We start from the raw sequence: 18705 nt of genomic DNA, 5'->3' as shown, positions 1-18705 counted from the left end.
CAGCAATCTCAGTGTTGTATGGATGTTCAAAGGAATTGATATTTAGCAAATTGATAAAGCTTTTTCTCTGGCATGTTTATTTCAGGCTATTCAAAATAATCAAGATAAAATGAACCTAGGTGTGCAACAATAAATACACAAATACATTTAACAATTTGTAGTATTTTGCCATATTCACTTCATATAAGCTCTTTTTTCTTTTTTTAACTTCTTCTTCTTCTTCTTATTTTATGAGATAGTTCCATAGGTCCTGGGATTTCCCTTTTTCCCTCCTCGCTGAGTTTCCCTATGTCATTACTATACTATAATTCTTCATACACAGTCATATGTCCATCATTGTGGATATTGACAATGGCAGAAAATCTATATATGCTCTTTTTTCTTAAATGCACAAATATTCATATAACATGAGATTCATGATAGTGATCAAGAAGTGAGGAAGCAAGTGTGACTTATATGTATATGACATATTCAGTGAAGAAAGTATTTATATCAAGGCGAATACCAAATAATGAGACATCCACACATTTTTATGCTTGATATATTAATATTCACACAGAAAAAACATTAATTTTTCTGTATCTGGCTTCTTTCTTTTAGCATAATGATGTCCAGTTCCATCCATTTTGTTGCATTGGTGAAGCTCATTCTTTTTTTTTTTTTTCAGGTTAGAATCTTAAATTATTTTAAACCACACCAACTACATCTAAAACATTGGCCATTTAGCAGAAGGTCTTTCTAATTCAATAATGAAAAGAGAAAGTGAAGAATTTCCGATGATTTCTATTTTCTCTTTTAGTTCCACAAGTTTGATATGTTTTTAAGCTGTGCATTTTTTTGTTTTTTAAGATTTGGGTTTTTTTTATTGCAATGTTACATATACAGAGGAGAGACAGAAGGGAATATCTTCCATCCGATGATTCACCCCCCAAGTTGCCGCAAATACCAGAGCTGCACTGATCTGAAGCCAGGAGCCTGGAGCCTCTTCCAGGTCTCCCATATGGGTACAGGGTCCCAAGGCTTTGGGCCATCCTTGATTGCTTTCCCAGGCCACAAGCACAGAGCAGGATGGGAATTGGGGCCACTGGCATGAGAACCGGAACCTATATGGGACCCTGGCACTTGCAAGGTGATGATTTTAGCCGCAAGGCTACCGCATCAGGCCCTGAGCTGTGCATCTTAAACTGCACTGCACTTGTATGTATTATTTTGGGTATTTCTTTTTTTATTTTTTATATTTTTATTAATATTTAGCATTATGTGACAGTTTCATAGGCTCTGGGAATCCTCCCACCCCTTCTCCTCCCCTCCCCCCTGGTGGATTCCTCCACCTTGATGCAGCATTACAGTTCAAATTCAATCAAGATTCTTTCCTTGCAAACATGTACTAAGCATGGAGTCCAGCTACTTATTGTCCAGATGGGTTGAACAGTTTCTTGGGGAGACCATTTCTGGTCCGAAGTCAGAACTGGTATAATATCATCACAGTCAATTAAGAGTCCCAATATAACATCAACAGCAATTTGCAATATTATGGAATTGACATGGTTTTGAGTAATCAGTATGTTAAAAAAAAAAAAAAAAACAAGTCCTAACCACAACCTATGATTAGCTCATTGACGTCTCAATTTTAGTTTATATACAGGACCGGATCGGCTGCTATATACCTTGAAAAGGCTATAGGGTACCATTCAGCTGTCTTGTGTCTATTTCATTTTAGTATTTAGCCATTTGTTGTGTTGAAGTATAATTTTGTTGATCTTGGCAGATTTTGGGATAATCTAGACTGGTTTGTAACTCTAACAAGATATTTGTCAACATTTAAGGTGCAGAACATTTTTTTTTTGGGGGGGGTGTGCAGGAAAACCCTCAACACCATGGTGAGGAGTGACTAATCTTTGTGTCCCACCCAGCAAGGCATGAGCCAATCCAAGCCAGCTCTTTCCTGTCAGATTTCAAGCTCTACTTTCTGTTGTTTGTCTATTTATTTTAGGTTTTTTTTTTTTTAGTTTGTATGATTGTTTGTTTGCTGTGAGGGGTTTTCGAAGCGATCCCGATGGTCACTGCGAGGGAGGGCGGGGGTCCAGAGGTGGAGCCAGGCTCGGACCAGAGAAAGCTCTCCTCCCTGGTCCCGAAGGACATTTATTGTTCTTCTGTGTCTGCGGACCGCTCAGGGCTTCTGGTTGTCTTTCAAGCTCATTCTTTTTCATGTTGATGTATAAACATTTGTTTCAGCATTAATCTCATATTTTCTCCCTCCAGTCATTAGTTAGTAAGCATCGAGATGTATGCCATCTCCTTGCTATTAGGAATTGAGCTGCTTTAACCATGGGGGTGCAGGTGTTCTTCCATATGCAGACAGCATTTCTGTGCCAATTACACCTAGAGATGGGATGGGTGAATTTGTTGGTAGGTACATTTTTATATTTTAATTTCTTGAGGAATCTCCACACTGCTTTCCATGATGGTTGAATTAATATTGAAGAAGGTTTCATTCTTTTCACAAATGTAAGGAAATTTTCTTGTACAGTCAGCACTGTCAATAAATCGTGGTTTGATGCATCCACATTTTCCATCCATTTTAGTTATGCGTTGAAAAACCCTGTGTAAGAGAATATATTTACTCTAGACAGCATTCTTGGGGGAAGGTATCATTCTCCCAATTTATAAATGTGTCTGGGTGTGTGGACGTGACTGTTCAGTGAACATGAAACCCCTATGACAGATGTAAAGGTATTAAGCCATAAAGTGCAGGTTTCCAAAAGGAAAGGACAGTCAAAACCCTCACAATATTGCCTCATAGTGTTCATGAACTCATATGCTGGTACACATTAAATATACCCAGAACAGAACTTCTCTATGGACTTCACAATCATGTGTCAAAATGTGACAACCTGCAGAAACCCCAGTGTATCACAGATTTATCAAACTTCTGTCTGAAACTGAAAGTGTGATACTCTCCACAGTATTTCTGACAACTGTACTTTCGTCACTTCTTTTTCCCTCACACATTTTTACAGTGGATCTGGATTCTGGACCATTGCACCCACCTTAAGAAGTTTGATCAACTCACCAAGAGCTCTCACTTGGATGACCCTGGTAAACTTTCAGTGTGACTCCCTGATCTGCACTATCTCTGTCCCATTCAACATCCATCTAAGATCAATACATTTCCCGGAGTCACACTTAAACATCAGAAAGTTACCCTTGTCATCCCTCCAATCCCAAGCCTCCAAGAGTTTATCACTGCAATCATGAAGGAATCAAATCCTTGCAGTGATCTCTCATTCCTATATGACCTTACTTGTTCCCCCTTTCACCCACTTCTCCTGTCTTCCCACACTAACATACAAACTTCAGGAGGCCAGTTCTCAGTTTTATTTGCTGTCACAGCCTGAATCTCCAGGCCTACAACCTTGCCTGATCCCTTGGAGGCATTCAGCATCCCAGACCCTCATGTATTTCCTCAAGCAAACTGAATGCATTTCTTCCTCTTTTTACAGTTGCCATTCATTCCAAGGTGCTACTGCATCAGGGAACTCCCTAAGCTCACTCAGTCACATCTTTTAAATCATTACACTAATGACACTGTCTCACCGAGGTCATTCAAGGCTCCTTTGTAATATATGAGATGATTCCGCTCAACCTCACCTGCAAAACACACACACACACACACTGTGCTTCCACACAGCAAGGACTGCACAGTGCTCCAAGGCACTGACCATCCTCTGGTACTGTAAATCCCTTCCCAGTCTCATTCACTTCTAACACTTACTCTCCACTGCCACTGCATCAGACTTTTTTTACTCATTTGAATTATCTGTATTATTTCTACTATGAAATTCCTAGTTATAATGTGGATTTGTGCAAAGTAATGGCATGAAAAATACTAATTCTCTCATTACAAATTTAAGATGAATAAAACCTTTTTGAACCTGAATCATGTTTTCAGTCTCCAAAGACAATAGGTAGATAGTTACTAATTAAGGCTTCTGAGTTTTCTTTTTGGTTGTCATCTGAGATATGAGACTGAATGACTTAGGGCAGTTTTTCAAAGTCTTTAATAGCCATTTCCTGTTGTTAGCTTATAATGCATGCATCAATTTCTGAGGGAAAAAATCTTGAATAGGTAGAATGCAAAATGCACACTTACAGCTGCTCAGCAGGCTCTGTACCATCCTGCCACTTCCACTTATGTTTGTCTTCACTTATACAAAATCCAATCCAATAAGTGTATTTGATTTTTGATTGAATGAAAGTCTGCAAAATTGAAATAACTAGAATTAGTCAAAATATAAATACTAACTTCATCTCTACATAGGACTCATGCAAAATGTTAGTCATATTCAACTGCAGAAACTCCTAAAAAGCAGAATCTGTTGAATTCCTGTGACTTGAAAGACATCAAGAAAGGAACATGACAGCCTTGTTTAGAAAGACACAGAATTCTCTAAGTGTAAAAATGTAGTATGGCTACTGTCAGTTAAGCACTTCTTTTATCAAAACCTACTTTAAAGTACATGGAAGGGAGTTTTCCAATCTGGAAATATACAGAGTAATGTAATTCTAAGAGGAAGTAAGGACTATATTATTATAACAATATGGGAAAATTCAGTGCGGAGGCAGGAAATAAGGCATGGGTAGAGTGGAAATTCCAGATCCTATGGAACTGTAGCACAAAATATATTTTAAAATTAATGGGGTTACTATAAATTAATAGGAAAATTCCAATTATAATAAATGAAGAATCAAGAATATATATATTTCATAGAAAACATACATGATCAATAAACACGGAGAAGATGTCAATTTCACCTGAGATGGAGTAAATAAAAGTCAAGATGACATGGGAACACTTCATGGAGTCCCAATATACATATTTAAGAATCCCAGCAACTATGATTGTGCTGACAACCATATTAAAATATTGAGAAATGATTTTGTAAGACTGGATTTTTACATGCTCTACCATTCAAGAAGCCCAAATGTAGGGTTGTCTGTGATGAATATAGGCACATGAGAAAGTCTGGCAAAGAAGATATTTCTAAGATTGTTTATTGAACAGCTGTTCATACAACAACTGGAAACAACCTAATTTCCTGTTTCCTGGAGAATGGACAAGGGAGCTCTATCCATGGAGCTCTATCCACACAGCAAGGAAAATCACAGCTCGTGTACAAATTTTAAAAACAGTGTGTGTAATTAGCTTAGTATGCGAAGCTAAGGAAAAAAATGAAATTCTCTGAGTATCTTGCTTATCAGAAAATAGGAAGGGAGGAATGGCACTATCTGTTAGCAAGACTTTTTTTTCCACACAAGGATCTGAAACACTGAAACATGAATGAATTAACCTTAACTTTTGCATTATTTCAGTTGCTGAATTGTTTAATCCACTTCTAACAATTTTCTCACAAGGTGAAATTTTGCACAAAAATCATATATATTTCCTGAAAACAATGAACTCTCTCCCTCTCTAATCTTCTGTCTTTCAGACACGCAATTGTTAACTTTTTCCACTGTAGTTAACTTTTGTAAGCAGAAAATTACGATGGCTTGTCTTTTAGTACCTAGGAGAAGTACATATATATTATGGAAGGAAACGTACACATATATTATGGAAAGGTGCCAGAAATATAGTTATTTTTTCTGGGTGTCTGAAAAATTATTAAAATCAAGTTCCCATTAATTCAATCACTTGTTTTTTTAGTAAGATCATTCATAAATCATAAGAACTAAAAATCATGCCGTGACACCCAAAGCAAATCCACCTCTCCTGGTTTAGGAAATATTCTTTGGGTCTGTCTGAAGCACTTCCTCTCTCCTGCAGACACAAGCTCCCAGGCTCAAGGAAAGCCTACAGTTCCCTCACCCAGGCTTTGCAAGCTTCTCTTAAAGCTCCTAATCCAGTCTAATTAAACAAACATACCTGCTCCTCCTTGTCATTAATCGTCAAGAGCTTGGAGTTCATATCCTGGCATAACTTCTCACTCTCTTTCCAAGTTACTTCTTGATTTGATAAATAGTAGCAATGTCTTCTATGGCAATGGTGTCGCATCACCAGCAAGCCAGAGACTCTTCCTGGAAAATAAAAGCCACACCACCCCCAACACAAGACCACTTTTAGGTTTATAATTCTTTTCTTCAGATGAAATTAATGTAAACTAAATAATGTTTTTCTTTACTCAAATGGCTTACAGCAAATCGTAGAGGAAAATATTGTTGAGCCAATGTCTGTCTCAGACAGACACAGGTCATCATAACGATTTCATGAATAAACTGCTCTCAGCTATCATTAAACTGCAACCTTAGGGGATCATTCACCCTGAGCCATGACTCCGTTTAGGAAGATGAACTGACAGGAATTGAGTTAATCCTGAGTGCTGTACTGGGAATCATACGTCCATGAAAAGCTCAAATGAATGTGCTTCCCTTTGTGAAAGTTAAGTGTTCAGTTCATTATAATTTAAAAATACGGATATAATGAGGAGAATAAAATTGAAGTTCCTTCAGAAATTCAATACAGACTTTTGAAGTTACATATTGAAATGGGCAGAAGGCAGTAAGTCTATTAAAAAATAACCTGTCACTATTGACTTAAACACTGACTACAGACCTGTATCGGTTGGCATGAGTGAATCATCTTCAGGTCCCGGTGAGGTAGCATTTTTATCTTGTCTTTTGCTGTTACGGGAGTTCTGAAAAGCTTCAGTCAACACCAAAAAATTAGTATCACACTCACACTTCTCCCCAAGTTATAATATTCAGTTAATCCTCCCTCGATTCCCAAATTAATGCTTCCCTTTACTAAATGCATGTTTCACTTCTCTTTATTACCTAAAGTTTTTTCATTTTTAAAATTTTAATGTTCAACCTCATAAAATGTGCCATAGTATACAAAAACATTTTACATGTACTTTTTTGATTTGTATTACATGCTAACATTCACTCACATTTGCATATTTTACTGTCTTCTTTTGATTTTTGCATAAGTTCCATTTTTTAAAATACAGGGATGTTTCAAAAAGTTCCTGAATAAAATGAATCAAAAAATAAGCGCATTTTGGTCAAAAGCAGTAAGTTCATGCAAATGTGAATTATTAAAAAAATAAGCAGGAGTCAAGCATTAATTCCATGTTTCACAAACCTTAAAATACCATGATATATCACAGCAATCTCCTTTACTTTATTAAATTTTGATATTTTGAGATATTAGTTACTATGAACAGCACTGTAGTGAAGATTACTTTGGTTTTTCACGGTTATACGTAAATATTTCCCTTGGGTATATACTGGTGGTTAGAATTTGTGCAGCATGGGACTGGTGCTACAGTGCAGTGGATGGCAGCATGGGCCACACCACCAGCCTTCACTGGAGTGCCAGCTTGAGTCCCAGCTGCCTCATTTCCATGGGACTCCCTGCTAGTGGATCCCTTGCACCCATGTAGATCAAACAGAAGAACTATGTATAGCTCTACCTTTAAATACATAAATCTTAAAGAAAGTCTTTCTAAATTAGAAACTTTCCAAAGTGGTTTTGCCAATTTATGCTACATTTAATTCTATATAAGTAATTATTTGGATCTATTATCACATTGTAAACATTTTTATTTAGTCTTTATTTTAAAAATTTTTATATTCACGCTTTCTCTTTGTTAATATCCCCATACGTTCTTGCCATTGGAAATTGTCTTTGTTTATGTGCGTGACTTCACGGAATCCATTCCAGCAGACGTAGTTAATTTTTTCTCTCATTCCTTATTTTGATAGACATTCGTTTCGCCACTGTGCTATCGGAGTTTTCCATAGTACTTTAAAGCATTGAGTATTTTTGACCTGCTCTTCATAATGCTATATTGTTGATATTTCTGGAGTATGATTTAGAATTGTCTGTCTCTTTCTCTCTACATCTCCCCCACTTTCTTCTATGATTTACAGCATATTTGAAAAAATAAAATTTAAGAAGTATGGAAAGACTTCATGCGGATGCATACCTGTTCAAACTCATTTTCAGCTAATTTTCCATGCTCAGCTAAGATTTTCCTTGTGTCAACATGGCAGTAACAATACTTCAACTTAAACCTTCATCAATTAAATAACTTTGATCTTTCAGCTGATCTCATTGAACGTTGGCTGTTTTTAAAATTTTTTGTGCCTTTGTTGTCACACATAGTTCTCCACCCAAAGAAGACTTCTCAAAATTGTATGTTGAATGAATAAACCACATAATAACAATCAGAAAAAATGTTGTTTTAGAAGGCAAATATAGAGAACAATTTTTCAGAGTTGACATGAAATATGTCAAAACTGACAGACCATACGTTAATTTGTACAGCATGTAAATCAGATTTTTTTTCTCCTTTGTGATACAAACACAAGAAATGCTACAATCAAATAAAGATTCCCTCAGTTCCCCGGTCAGGTGCAAACCCGTTTCACAGACACACAAAAGTAGAAAAGTAGAAATGTTAACCACGCTGTCTCTATAAAAAATATTTATTTATTATTTTATGTGGGATAAAACCTACATGATAACTAAATCATCAATCATCAGAATTCTCATGATTGACAATGTGTCGATAGAACTTAACATTTAACAAAGATTTAGCAGTTACAGTCTTCCCACCCTGAATTGTTCCCGTAAGAAATAGGTACCTGATACTCACACGCATACGCTATACTGGCAATTTTCACAATGACCAAAAAACATATTATTCCCACGATGATTTTACATAAAGTTTCTGTACAAAATCAAATCATATCACATATAATGAGTATGGCAAATGGATAAGAGCTAAACAAAATCTATATTTACAATAGAATTTAGCATTAAAAAATCGAATATTTAACCTAATCACCAAGTCTCATCAATAGTACACAAGAATGGATCTTCCATTATACAAAACAACAACCAAGACATGTAACATCAAATAAACATGAGCTTTGTTGAATATTAAATTTTTACTTTTTTTCTACATGACATTATATTTCAGAAACCAGAAAGCAAAGAGAAAAAGCCTTACTTCTCTTTTTGCTGGTGGGATGTCTTTTGCCTGGCCTCGCTTCTTTGACTTGAGGCAGCTTCAGCTCTGAGTATGTCACTGCGTCCTCACTCATTTCTGAGAGCTTCAGGCAAAATGCACAGGAAAACTTTCACAAGTCAAACTGATTCAGTGAAAATTTGGAATATGTTTCACGAGTTATGCAAAGAGCCAAATGAGTGATATGTATTCTGGCCTGCAGAAAGTAAATTGAAATCATAATTTCTCTAAAAATACTAGAAATTTAAAAGCTATACTTGTATTTATTTGAAATGTAGAATGTTACAGGAGAACTTGGCTTTGGCTGGTTCACTCCTTTAGTGGTGGTGTGTCTGTGACAGAGCCTGGTGGAAACCAGGAGCCAGGAACTCCAGTTGGTTTTTCCCAGATGGGTTGAAAAATTCTGAAGATTTGGACTCTTGCTGGGCTCACTGGCCATTAAAAAGGAGCTAAATGGAAATGGAGCAGCCAAAAAACAAACTGGAACTTCCCTACAAGATCCGGCCTCACAAATGCCTGCTTGACCTCCTGACTCTAGTGCTGTAACAGAAAAAAACGATTTACACTTCTTTTTTTATGCTATCTTAGAAAATAGATCCTACTTGGCTAATTCACAGTCCATGTTAGCTTGTGGAATACTGTTAAACTTTTAATTATTTTGAAATAGCTTGATTGCCGAAGTGTGAATACTGAGATATTAAAAAAATTCAGATTTACTCTTTGTCTTGAAAGATGATATTCAATAACTTAGTACCTGCAGTAGGTCAACGTGATACTAATTTGATACTAAATAGAGTCATGTCTATTAGCAAGGACACACACACACACACTAATTTGATGAACTTTTCAAGTTTTCAAGTCATCTTATATCACTCCCATCACTCCTTTATCTCACTTCATTAGCCAGGTGTTAACTGAACTTCAACTTATATTAGAAATGAAAAATATGAAGAAATATATGAAGTCAAAGTTAGCAGCGTATAAAAGTATCCTGTATTAAGACAAGCATCACTTGTTATCCTAACAGCAAGTATACAACATGATTCGATTTACAGATGGGAAAAATTATATGCTAGATTACAAAATAGATGTTAATTCAAAGTAACATATTTTCTGAGGTATCTGCTCTTTATACAGCTTTCTTTCATTTTGTGTATGCGTACATAAATAATAGGAAGCATGTAGCTAAATATTAAAGTAGTAGATTTTTGATAACAAAATGATCATACCACAGGCGACACGAAGATAGAAAAAATGTTCAAGGTTCAGGAAATTCACTGCTAGCCATTTAGATAGCATACACTGTGATGAGAAATCAAAACACAATAAGTAGTATCTAAAACAAATTCTACAAGACACCAGAGAATTAAAAAATCAGAGTATTCAGGTGAAGTATTTTGACACATACTCTTTCTGACCATTTTTGCTTTCATCTCCAGAATAAACTCTTAATGTTAGAGTAACACGGATCCTAATTTCAGTTCTCCCCTGTAGTAATACAAAGCTCTCCCATCTTCCTGCACATCTTTCTTCATTTAAATGCTACTTTATTCTTCCATTACCTGAGTGCTGGTGGTGACATTGCGTCACCTACCTACAGTAGCAGGTAGCTCTGCCTTCACCTTGGGATTCACCAGCTGGAGGAGAAGCTTGGTCAGGAACACAGCTAGGACGTCCTGGCTCTGCTGGCCTCTCAGCTCTGCTGTGAGACTGGGCGGTTCCTGATGTGTGAGACCATCCCTCAGAGACACCCGGTGCGATGGTACAGATGATCACGTGACGCTTGAGATTCCTACAGTAAGTTTCCAGCGATGTCAGCGTCTCATTTGTTCCCACAGCCTTTTCAGAAAGCCACAAAGAATCAAAATGGTATGCTTGGTGACCGTTTTAGGTTGCACTATAACGGTTACAATGAAGCTTGAAAAAGAAGAAAGAAGAAGCATCTCAGAGTCATTTGAGACTGGAAAACAGCTAACAATAAAAGTTTTGAAAATATAAAAAGTAAGATGATAAACACTCATATCTTTCCTGGAATTATTTGTTCAGTTGCTTTATATGAAATAGGTGGATAGAGCAGTGTCGAAATGGGCATAAACATAGCTCTATATGTTTAAAAATGCCATCCTAAGTATATCCAGATTACTAGATGATCTACAGTTATTGTACATGTATGAAATATTGATTGATTAATTCAAAAGCAGTGTTTCTGTACTTCTTGTATGGTCTCTACATTGTCTGAATAGACTGTACAGAATGAAAGGACAGCTTTAGCAAGTAAAAACTTAAAATGTAGTAGGTGTTAAAATATAGCTCTTTTAAAGCTTCAAAGTCAACGTTCTCATGCTCACTGCTTGTAGTTGTGTCAAAATTTAAATTTTTTTATTAACTCAATGACCAATTCTATGACTTTGACCCTTGAAATAGGTGAATATTGGTGCTGACAGCATTAGTTCCTCCAGATTGAACATATGGACTTCCCAGCTATAGGGTGGTCAAAGATCCCACAATTCAAAATGCTTAGGAATGTGCAGTAGTAGCACCTGAGATGCATGCCTGTGTCAGCTGTATCATTTATTTAAAAGTTTACATTTATTCCATTTAATTCAGAGATATACAGAGATAGAGGAAGAGACTCTCTCTCTCTCTCTCTCTCTCTCTCTCTCTCTCTCTCTCTCTCTCTCTGTGTGTGTGTGTGTATGTTTGAGAGAGAAAATCTTCATTCCCTGGTTAAACACCCAAATGACCACAATATCCAGAGCTGGGCCATGTAGGTAAAAGATTCCAAGCATTTGGGAACCAGCCTCCATTTCTCTCCCAGGAGTATTAACATGGACTTGGATCAGAAGTGGAAGAGCTAATCCAGGAGCCTGTTAAGTGTGTGGACTACAAAGCAAAACTTTCCTAGCCCCTTCTAAATAATGGAATCAAAGGTAGATTCTCTAGTTATTTGTTTGTAGAACTGCCTTTGACTTGGTCTGTTTTTCTACTAGGAACTGACTATTTGCAGAGAACAGTTGCCTGACATCAATAAAAGTGAGGAAAGCATGTCTAAAAAGCTCCAGGTAGTGAGGCTTTCTCTTCAGACATATCATGGGCTCTGGGCACAACCATGGATTATGATATTGCAGTCCACAGAATTTTTACCCATGCATGGCTAATATAATTTCATGCTATCATTCATTGGTTAATATAAAGATATTTTCACCAAAGATCTTACCTATCATTAACACTGATATAGCTCTTAGAAGGCTTCCTATATACCTTTCAACATTAAATTTCTATGCCGTTGAAGGTCATTCATGTGCCATTATTTCACATCTGCTTAACCTTTTGCTATTGTATCTCAATCAAAGAAAATCCAGCTTAAATTACATAGAATGCAACAATGATAAGGTAGTAGAAACCACGTTACAAACCCAGAATGAAATGAATGAAGAAGTACATAAATTAAGAAACTGAGAATTGTTCATGAAAACTTAAGCAGCAGAATAGCTTTGTTACATGAGATGGGAACGCATACAATTTGGAAATAATAGTTTGGATCCCATAATATCATACATGTTAAGTTTTAAAGCTACTTATTTGTTATACAATACAATTATACCTACTTTTTTTAATTAAAATTGAAAAAAGATAATAGAATGTGACAAATTAACAGTTAAATATTCTTTGTTTTGTATTAAAAATACACACATATACCTTATGTTTTCTCTGATATAAGCAGCCTTCATGCAAATTGTAAGATCAGTAACTCTTTCCTCACTATTTTTGCTGCAATTATTGGGTTTTGATATTTTTGTTTTATTTTAATTTCTCCCAAATAGCTTATTCTTATTTTAAGGTTTAGTTATTTTTATTGGAAAGCCAGATATACAGAAAAGAGGAGAGACAGAAAGGAATATCTTCCGTGTGATGATTCACTCCCCAAGTGACCACAATGGCCAGAGCTGAGCCGATCAAAAGCAAGGAGCCAGGAGCATTTTCTGGGTCTCCCATGCAGATGAAAGGTCCCAAGGCCTTGGGCCTTCCTTGACTGCTTTCCCAGGACACGAACAGGGAACTGGATTGGAAGCAGGGCTGCCGGGATTAAAGCTGGCACCCGTATGAGATCCCGGTGCATTCAAGATAAGGATTTGAGCCACTAGGCTACCACGTAGGGTCCCCAAATAGTTTCTTTTCTATTAAATTTCTCACTGACTTGTAGATCACTCAGTAGCATCATTTTACCCAAGAAGCTTTTGTATTTTCTTTCACATTTCTTCATAGATATGTTAGTTATTCAGTAGCATGTTGTTTAACTCCATGGTGCTGTAAATTTTCTTTCTTTTTTTTTTTTTGTTTTAACTTCGTTCTTGTTTTGTTTCATGGCTTTTCATTTAAGGGAACGTATAGTGACAGCATAATAGAGACTATCATATTCAGATGTGAAGACACGGTGCAGTGTGCCTCTCTACTTCCAAATGAAAGATGGACTCCCAATGAAACTTGGATATATCTTAAAATAGGATGCTGGACTATCTAGCATTGTTTGTACCATCAATGTCAAGACACACTTAAATAACAGACTGATGGGCTTAAGACTGCTTATGAAGGGCTGTACTAATTGTAATTATATGGAGAAAATCAGTTGGGAGGTGGGAATTTTGGGAGGGGGTAGGGAAATCCCAGAGCCTATGGAATTATACCATATGTTAGGTGTGATTTACATTATTTCTAACGTTTGCCTTTTCCTGCCTCAACATATTGTCTACATCGGGGAGTGTTCTAGGAGCATTGGGGGAAATGTGTTCTACTAAAGAGTGACTTACTCCCTCTGTGCTGGTCAACCAGATGAACTTAGATGGAACTGCTCTTTCAGATTTTCTATGTTCTCACTGGCTTCTTGCTTCAATGTTACGGTAAATACTGACAAGTTGCTGAACTGTGTTGAGGGTTTGGATTTTCTTCTTTCAATTGATCAGTTTGTGCATTGTGTGCTTAGTTTTAAATCTCTTATTAGGCACTCATTCATTCAGAAGTGTCTGTCATATTCATTGCTCTCTTCAACATTAAATAATAGTATTGATATTACAGTATTATTTTATTACTCTAGTTATCATTGACAAAATGCTCTTTCTTTTTTTTTTTTTTTAAGATTTATTCATTTTTTTATTACAGCCAGATATACACAGAGGAGAGACAGAGAGGAAGATCTTCCGTCCGATGATTCACTCCCCAAGTGAGCCGCAACGGGCCGATGCGCGCCGATCCGAAGCCGGGAACCTGGAACCTCTTCCGGGTCTCCCACGCGGGTGCAGTGTCCCAATACATTGGGCCGTCCTCGACTGCTTTCCCAGGCCACAAGCAGGGAGCTGGATGGGAAGTGGAGCTGCCGGGATTAGAACCGGCGCCCATATGGGATCCCGGGGCTTTCAAGGCGAGGACTCTAGCCGCTAGGCCACGCCGCTGGGCCCGACAAAATGCTCTTTCAGTGCACAAGGATCACAGTTAGTCATTTTTGCTTTGGTGACTTTTGATGAGAAGTTATAATTACTCCTGATTCAGAACCTTGAATGACCTGTTATTTTTCACTCTTTTTGAAATGTATTTGTGTTTTAAAGGAGATCATTGCTACTACTATATCTTCATGATCACGTTCTTTTTTTCGCTATCCTTTGTTAGTTGTACTGTGAATCTCATAGAAGGAATTCTCTCATTTACAATACCATGGTTTAATCCTCGACTTTTTCACTTAATACAAGTTACATGTCTCTGAAAAGATTCAACGCAAGTTTCTGCTATTTGAAACATTTCTATAATATATTTGTAAAGGAGAAGAAATTAAAAGAAATGGCCCATCCACTGACCCTCCCATAATGCCCACATAACTGCGTCTGGGCTAGACAAAAAGTCAGGAGTCAGGAACTCAGTCTTGGACTCTATATGAGTGACAGCCATCCAAGACCGGGATCTGTCACATTCTCCCCAGCCCACTGGCAGCCCCATGGCTAGAGTGTGCATTGGCATCTGTAATCAAAAGACAACATACTAACCACTGTGCAAACCTTGCCTAAACACATGTTTTAATTTTCTGTTGTTGTTGTTGTTACCATTTAATATTTTTTCATGTCCAAAATGTATTTAAGCTATTTCAGGATCATGAGCAACTGAATTGTCCAGAACCATTTTATGCTTTGACAATGGGCACTTTGTATCTAATAACTTTTACTGTATGGAAGGTGTTGGATCTCAGTCCATAAATGGAGACACCTGCTCTTCTGTTGGCTATGATCAGTTTCACCTGTCACTGGTCCTGTGGTTACCATCAGCACAACGCAGACTTCAGGCTCTTCCTGTGATACTTAGCTGTCGCCTTGCCTAGCATGTGAAGTTCAGCGAGCTATAGAGTTTTTTGGGTTTTGTTTTGTGTTTGTATTGTAGTTTTGTCTCATCTTCTTGTTTTAAAAATTCCTGGTCACCTGCACCTTGAGAGACCCCTTTAAACTCTCGCCCTTCCATCCGATACTAGCTTTCTTTGTTTGTTGCATGAAGTATGACAGCATTGAGAACAGGAGAAATTCCTAATTCTCTTGTTGAATCCTTGATCTTGAGCTGTGGCCTGAGGACTGACTTTCACAACATTCCCTGCTGCTGGTATTCAGTACTCCTGTCCTTCCTTGTATCTTGGGAATCTCAGACAGGGAAGAGTTCATCTTGTGCAGGCATAGCACGACTCTGCCTTGTGTCAGTGTGGGAGACCTAGCTCCATAAAGCTGACTGCCTCTTTCTCAGTACTACATAACCTCTACTCCAGTGTGTCTTCACCAGCAGTGGTTGCTTTTTTTTTTTTTTTTTTTTTTTTTTGTTGTTGTTGTTGTTTTTGTCTAGGAGCAGTGCTACTCTTTGCTACTCGGTGCAAGGCTTGTGGTGGCAGCAATAGTGGTTTCAGGGTTATCCTGTCCCCTCCTGAACGGGAAGAAAGTTGATATAAATAACTCTGTTAATAGCCAGCAAGAATCTTTCTTTAGCACATCAAAACAACCTGATGGAAAAAAATAAAACATGTATTTAGGGCAAATCTGGACACCTGTGAGGGTGCTTTTGAGCATTTCATGAATCCAAAATCTTTTCACAATTAAAACTTCTTCCTAAATGATGCATATTAATAACATAATATCATTTGCCATAAATTGCCTAAAAGTCACTTATATACATGAATGTGTCATTATAAATAAAGTATTATAAGCCTTAAAGTAAAAACCTGTCACCCTTGAGAACCATTTTTCTCAGAAAAAGAAATAGGCTAAAATTACTGACTGAATTGCTATCATTTTCTATTTTCTACCATGATTTATTTCTTTTGTGTCATTAGTTAATGCAGTCTTCAATATCCATATATTTTGGTACTTTCTATGTATCTACTGTGGTTGATGTTTATGTTATTAAAATGTGGTCAAAGAATATATTGTGTGGCATTCACATTATTTCCAGTTTGTGGACTTATATTGCATCAACATACGGTCTGCATCAGTGTATGTTCTAGGTGCACTGGGAGAAATGTCTTCCACTGTAGAGTGACATATTCTCTCTGTACTGGTCAATCAGATCAATTTAGTTAAAACTGTTCTTTCAGATCTTTTGTGTTCTTGACTTTTTGTTTAAATGTTGTGGTAACTATGTTGTTGATCTGTGATTGTGGAGTTACATTTTCTCCTTTCAATATTTTTTGTTTGCTTCTTGTACTTAACTTTAAATCTGTATTAGGTGTTCATTCATCGAGAATTGTCTGTCAATATATTGCATTGCTCTCTTCAACATTGTCTAATATTATTTTTGTTATGTAGTCCTCGTTCACAGAATTTTCTTTCAGTACATAAAGACGTCAATTTGTCATATTTTGCTTTGGTGACTTTAGATGAGACATTATAATTCCTACTGTCTAAGAACTCTTAGGTGATCTGTTGTTTTTTACTCTTTGAAATATATTTTTGGTTTAGAAGAGATCATGACTGCTACTATGTCTTCATGATCTCTTTCTTTTTGAGCTTTTCTTTGTCAGTTTTTTGGGAAAGCTCACAGAAGGAATTCTTTCATTTAAAATATCATGGTTTAATCCCTGGCATTTTGACTTAATACGAGTTACATGTCTCAAAAAAGTTTCAACACAGGTTTCTGAAACACAATATATTTTAAAAACTTATTTGAAAAGGAAAAGAAAGGAAGAATTGGGCCATCCACTGATCCTCCCATAATACCCACAACAGCTGGGTCTGGGCTAAACAGAAGTCAGGAGTCAGGAATTTAGTCTTGAACTCCATGCGAGTGACAATCACAGAAGGATTTAATTTTTTCATTTTCTCCCCAGCCCCAATCATAACTGCCACCCCGAGGGTGCTCATTCCCAGGTAGAATCAGAAGATACTAACCATTGGACACTGCATGGTAGTCTAGCAGCTAAAGTCCTTGTCTTGCATGTGCTGGGATCCTATATGGGTGCAGGTGCATATCCTGGCAGCTCCATTTTCCATGGCTGGGAAACCAACAGAGGGTGGCCCAAAGCCTTAGACACAGCACCTGTGTGGGAGATGCAGAAGAAGCTCCTGGCTCCTGGTTTTGGATTAGTTGAACTCCAGTCATTATGGTGGCCAGAGATGGAAGATCTTTCTCTGTGTCTTTCCTACTCTTTGTAAATCTGACTTTATAATAAAAATAAATAAATCTTAAAAGGAAAAAAAAACCCTTTATGATAATAACTACTGTCCAAAATCTTGCCCCAAATGCATTCTTTAATTTTTTTGCATTTATCTTTTTTTGATATCTTTCGCTGATCCTGTGGTCCCCATCAGTCAAACACAGACTTCACGTTCTTCCAGTGACGCTCAGCTGTTGCCTTGACCTTCAGATGAGATCTGGAGAACTACAGAGGATTTTTTGTTTTGTATTGTTTTCACGTCTCATCCTCTTGCTTCAGGAAGCCCTAGTCACCTCACCCTGAGAGAGGTCTCTAATTTCTTACACTTTCCTCCAGTAGTTTCCTTTGTTTTATTGTATGAAGCATGATAGTGTTGAGAACTAAGTGAAATTCCTAATCCTCTTGTTCAATCCTCAGTCTTCAACAGTGGCCTGAGTACTGTGGTTTTTACAGCATTCCGAGTTCCTAGCATCCAGCAGTCAAGCCCTTCCTCACATGCTGGGAATCTCAGGCAGGGAGAACTTCGTCTTTTGCAGGCATAGTAAACCCTGACCCTGTGTCAGTGTGGGAGTTTTGTCGCCAGAAATTTCACTGCCTCATTCTCACTACTGAACAACCTTTATTCCACTGTGCACAACATTTTTTTTTCTAAGGCTAGAGACAGGAGTTTCCTGCCATACTCACAGAGTAGGTTCTGCCGCTCGCTGCTCGGCAAACTGCTTGTGATGCGAGTGACTGGATTTCTCCTCTGTGAAGAGATCTTGCTTCCAACTCCCCATTAGCATCACTTTATTTTCTCTCAAACCACAATATGTATAGTAATTTTGGCCCCTCCCAAGAATGTTGATGTTTACATTCTATTAAAAAACAACAAGAACTTTTCTGGAACACATCATAAGAGCTAAGGAAAAATAAAGAGTAAAACATGTAAAACATGTATTTAGGGCAAGGTTTGACACTCTGGCTGGTAGCTTGTCTAAAGGGCCTTCAAACTTA

General features: G+C 37.3%; 1 protein-coding gene across 1 annotated transcript; it reads right to left on the bottom strand.

Annotated features, from left to right (window-relative positions):
- Positions 1-4149: 4149 nt before the first annotated feature.
- LOC131478097 (natural killer cells antigen CD94-like) lies at positions 4150-10761 on the bottom strand. The gene is made up of 6 exons (XM_058655692.1): positions 10661-10761; positions 9021-9234; positions 8664-8738; positions 6614-6703; positions 5927-6078; positions 4150-4260 (listed from the first exon to the last, which is right to left on the bottom strand). The coding sequence occupies exons 2-6, from the start codon at positions 9112-9114 to the stop codon at positions 4150-4152; spliced, it is 522 nt and encodes a 173-aa protein (XP_058511675.1). The 5' UTR covers positions 9115-9234; positions 10661-10761.
- Positions 10762-18705: the final 7944 nt, after the last annotated feature.

Source organism: Ochotona princeps, chromosome 27 (assembly GCF_030435755.1).
Source record: "Ochotona princeps isolate mOchPri1 chromosome 27, mOchPri1.hap1, whole genome shotgun sequence".
Taxonomy (NCBI): domain Eukaryota; kingdom Metazoa; phylum Chordata; class Mammalia; order Lagomorpha; family Ochotonidae; genus Ochotona; species Ochotona princeps.
Note: the sequence above shows the minus strand (reverse complement) of the source record. Positions and strands in the feature narration are given on the sequence as shown.

Excerpts from the sequence above, each read along its gene's own strand:
- LOC131478097 (XM_058655692.1), bottom strand. The coding sequence starts at position 9,114 with ATGAGTGAGGACGCAGTGACATACTCAGAGCTGAAGCTGCCTCAAGTC. Across the intron at positions 6,704-8,663 it reads TGCCAGTATAGCGTATGCGT|CTTTTCAGAACTCCCGTAAC; the intron begins GTGAGTATCAGG and ends TGTTGACTGAAG. Across the intron at positions 4,261-5,926 it reads TTAATGACAAGGAGGAGCAG|ACTTTCATTCAATCAAAAAT; the intron begins GTATGTTTGTTT and ends TCAATTTTGCAG.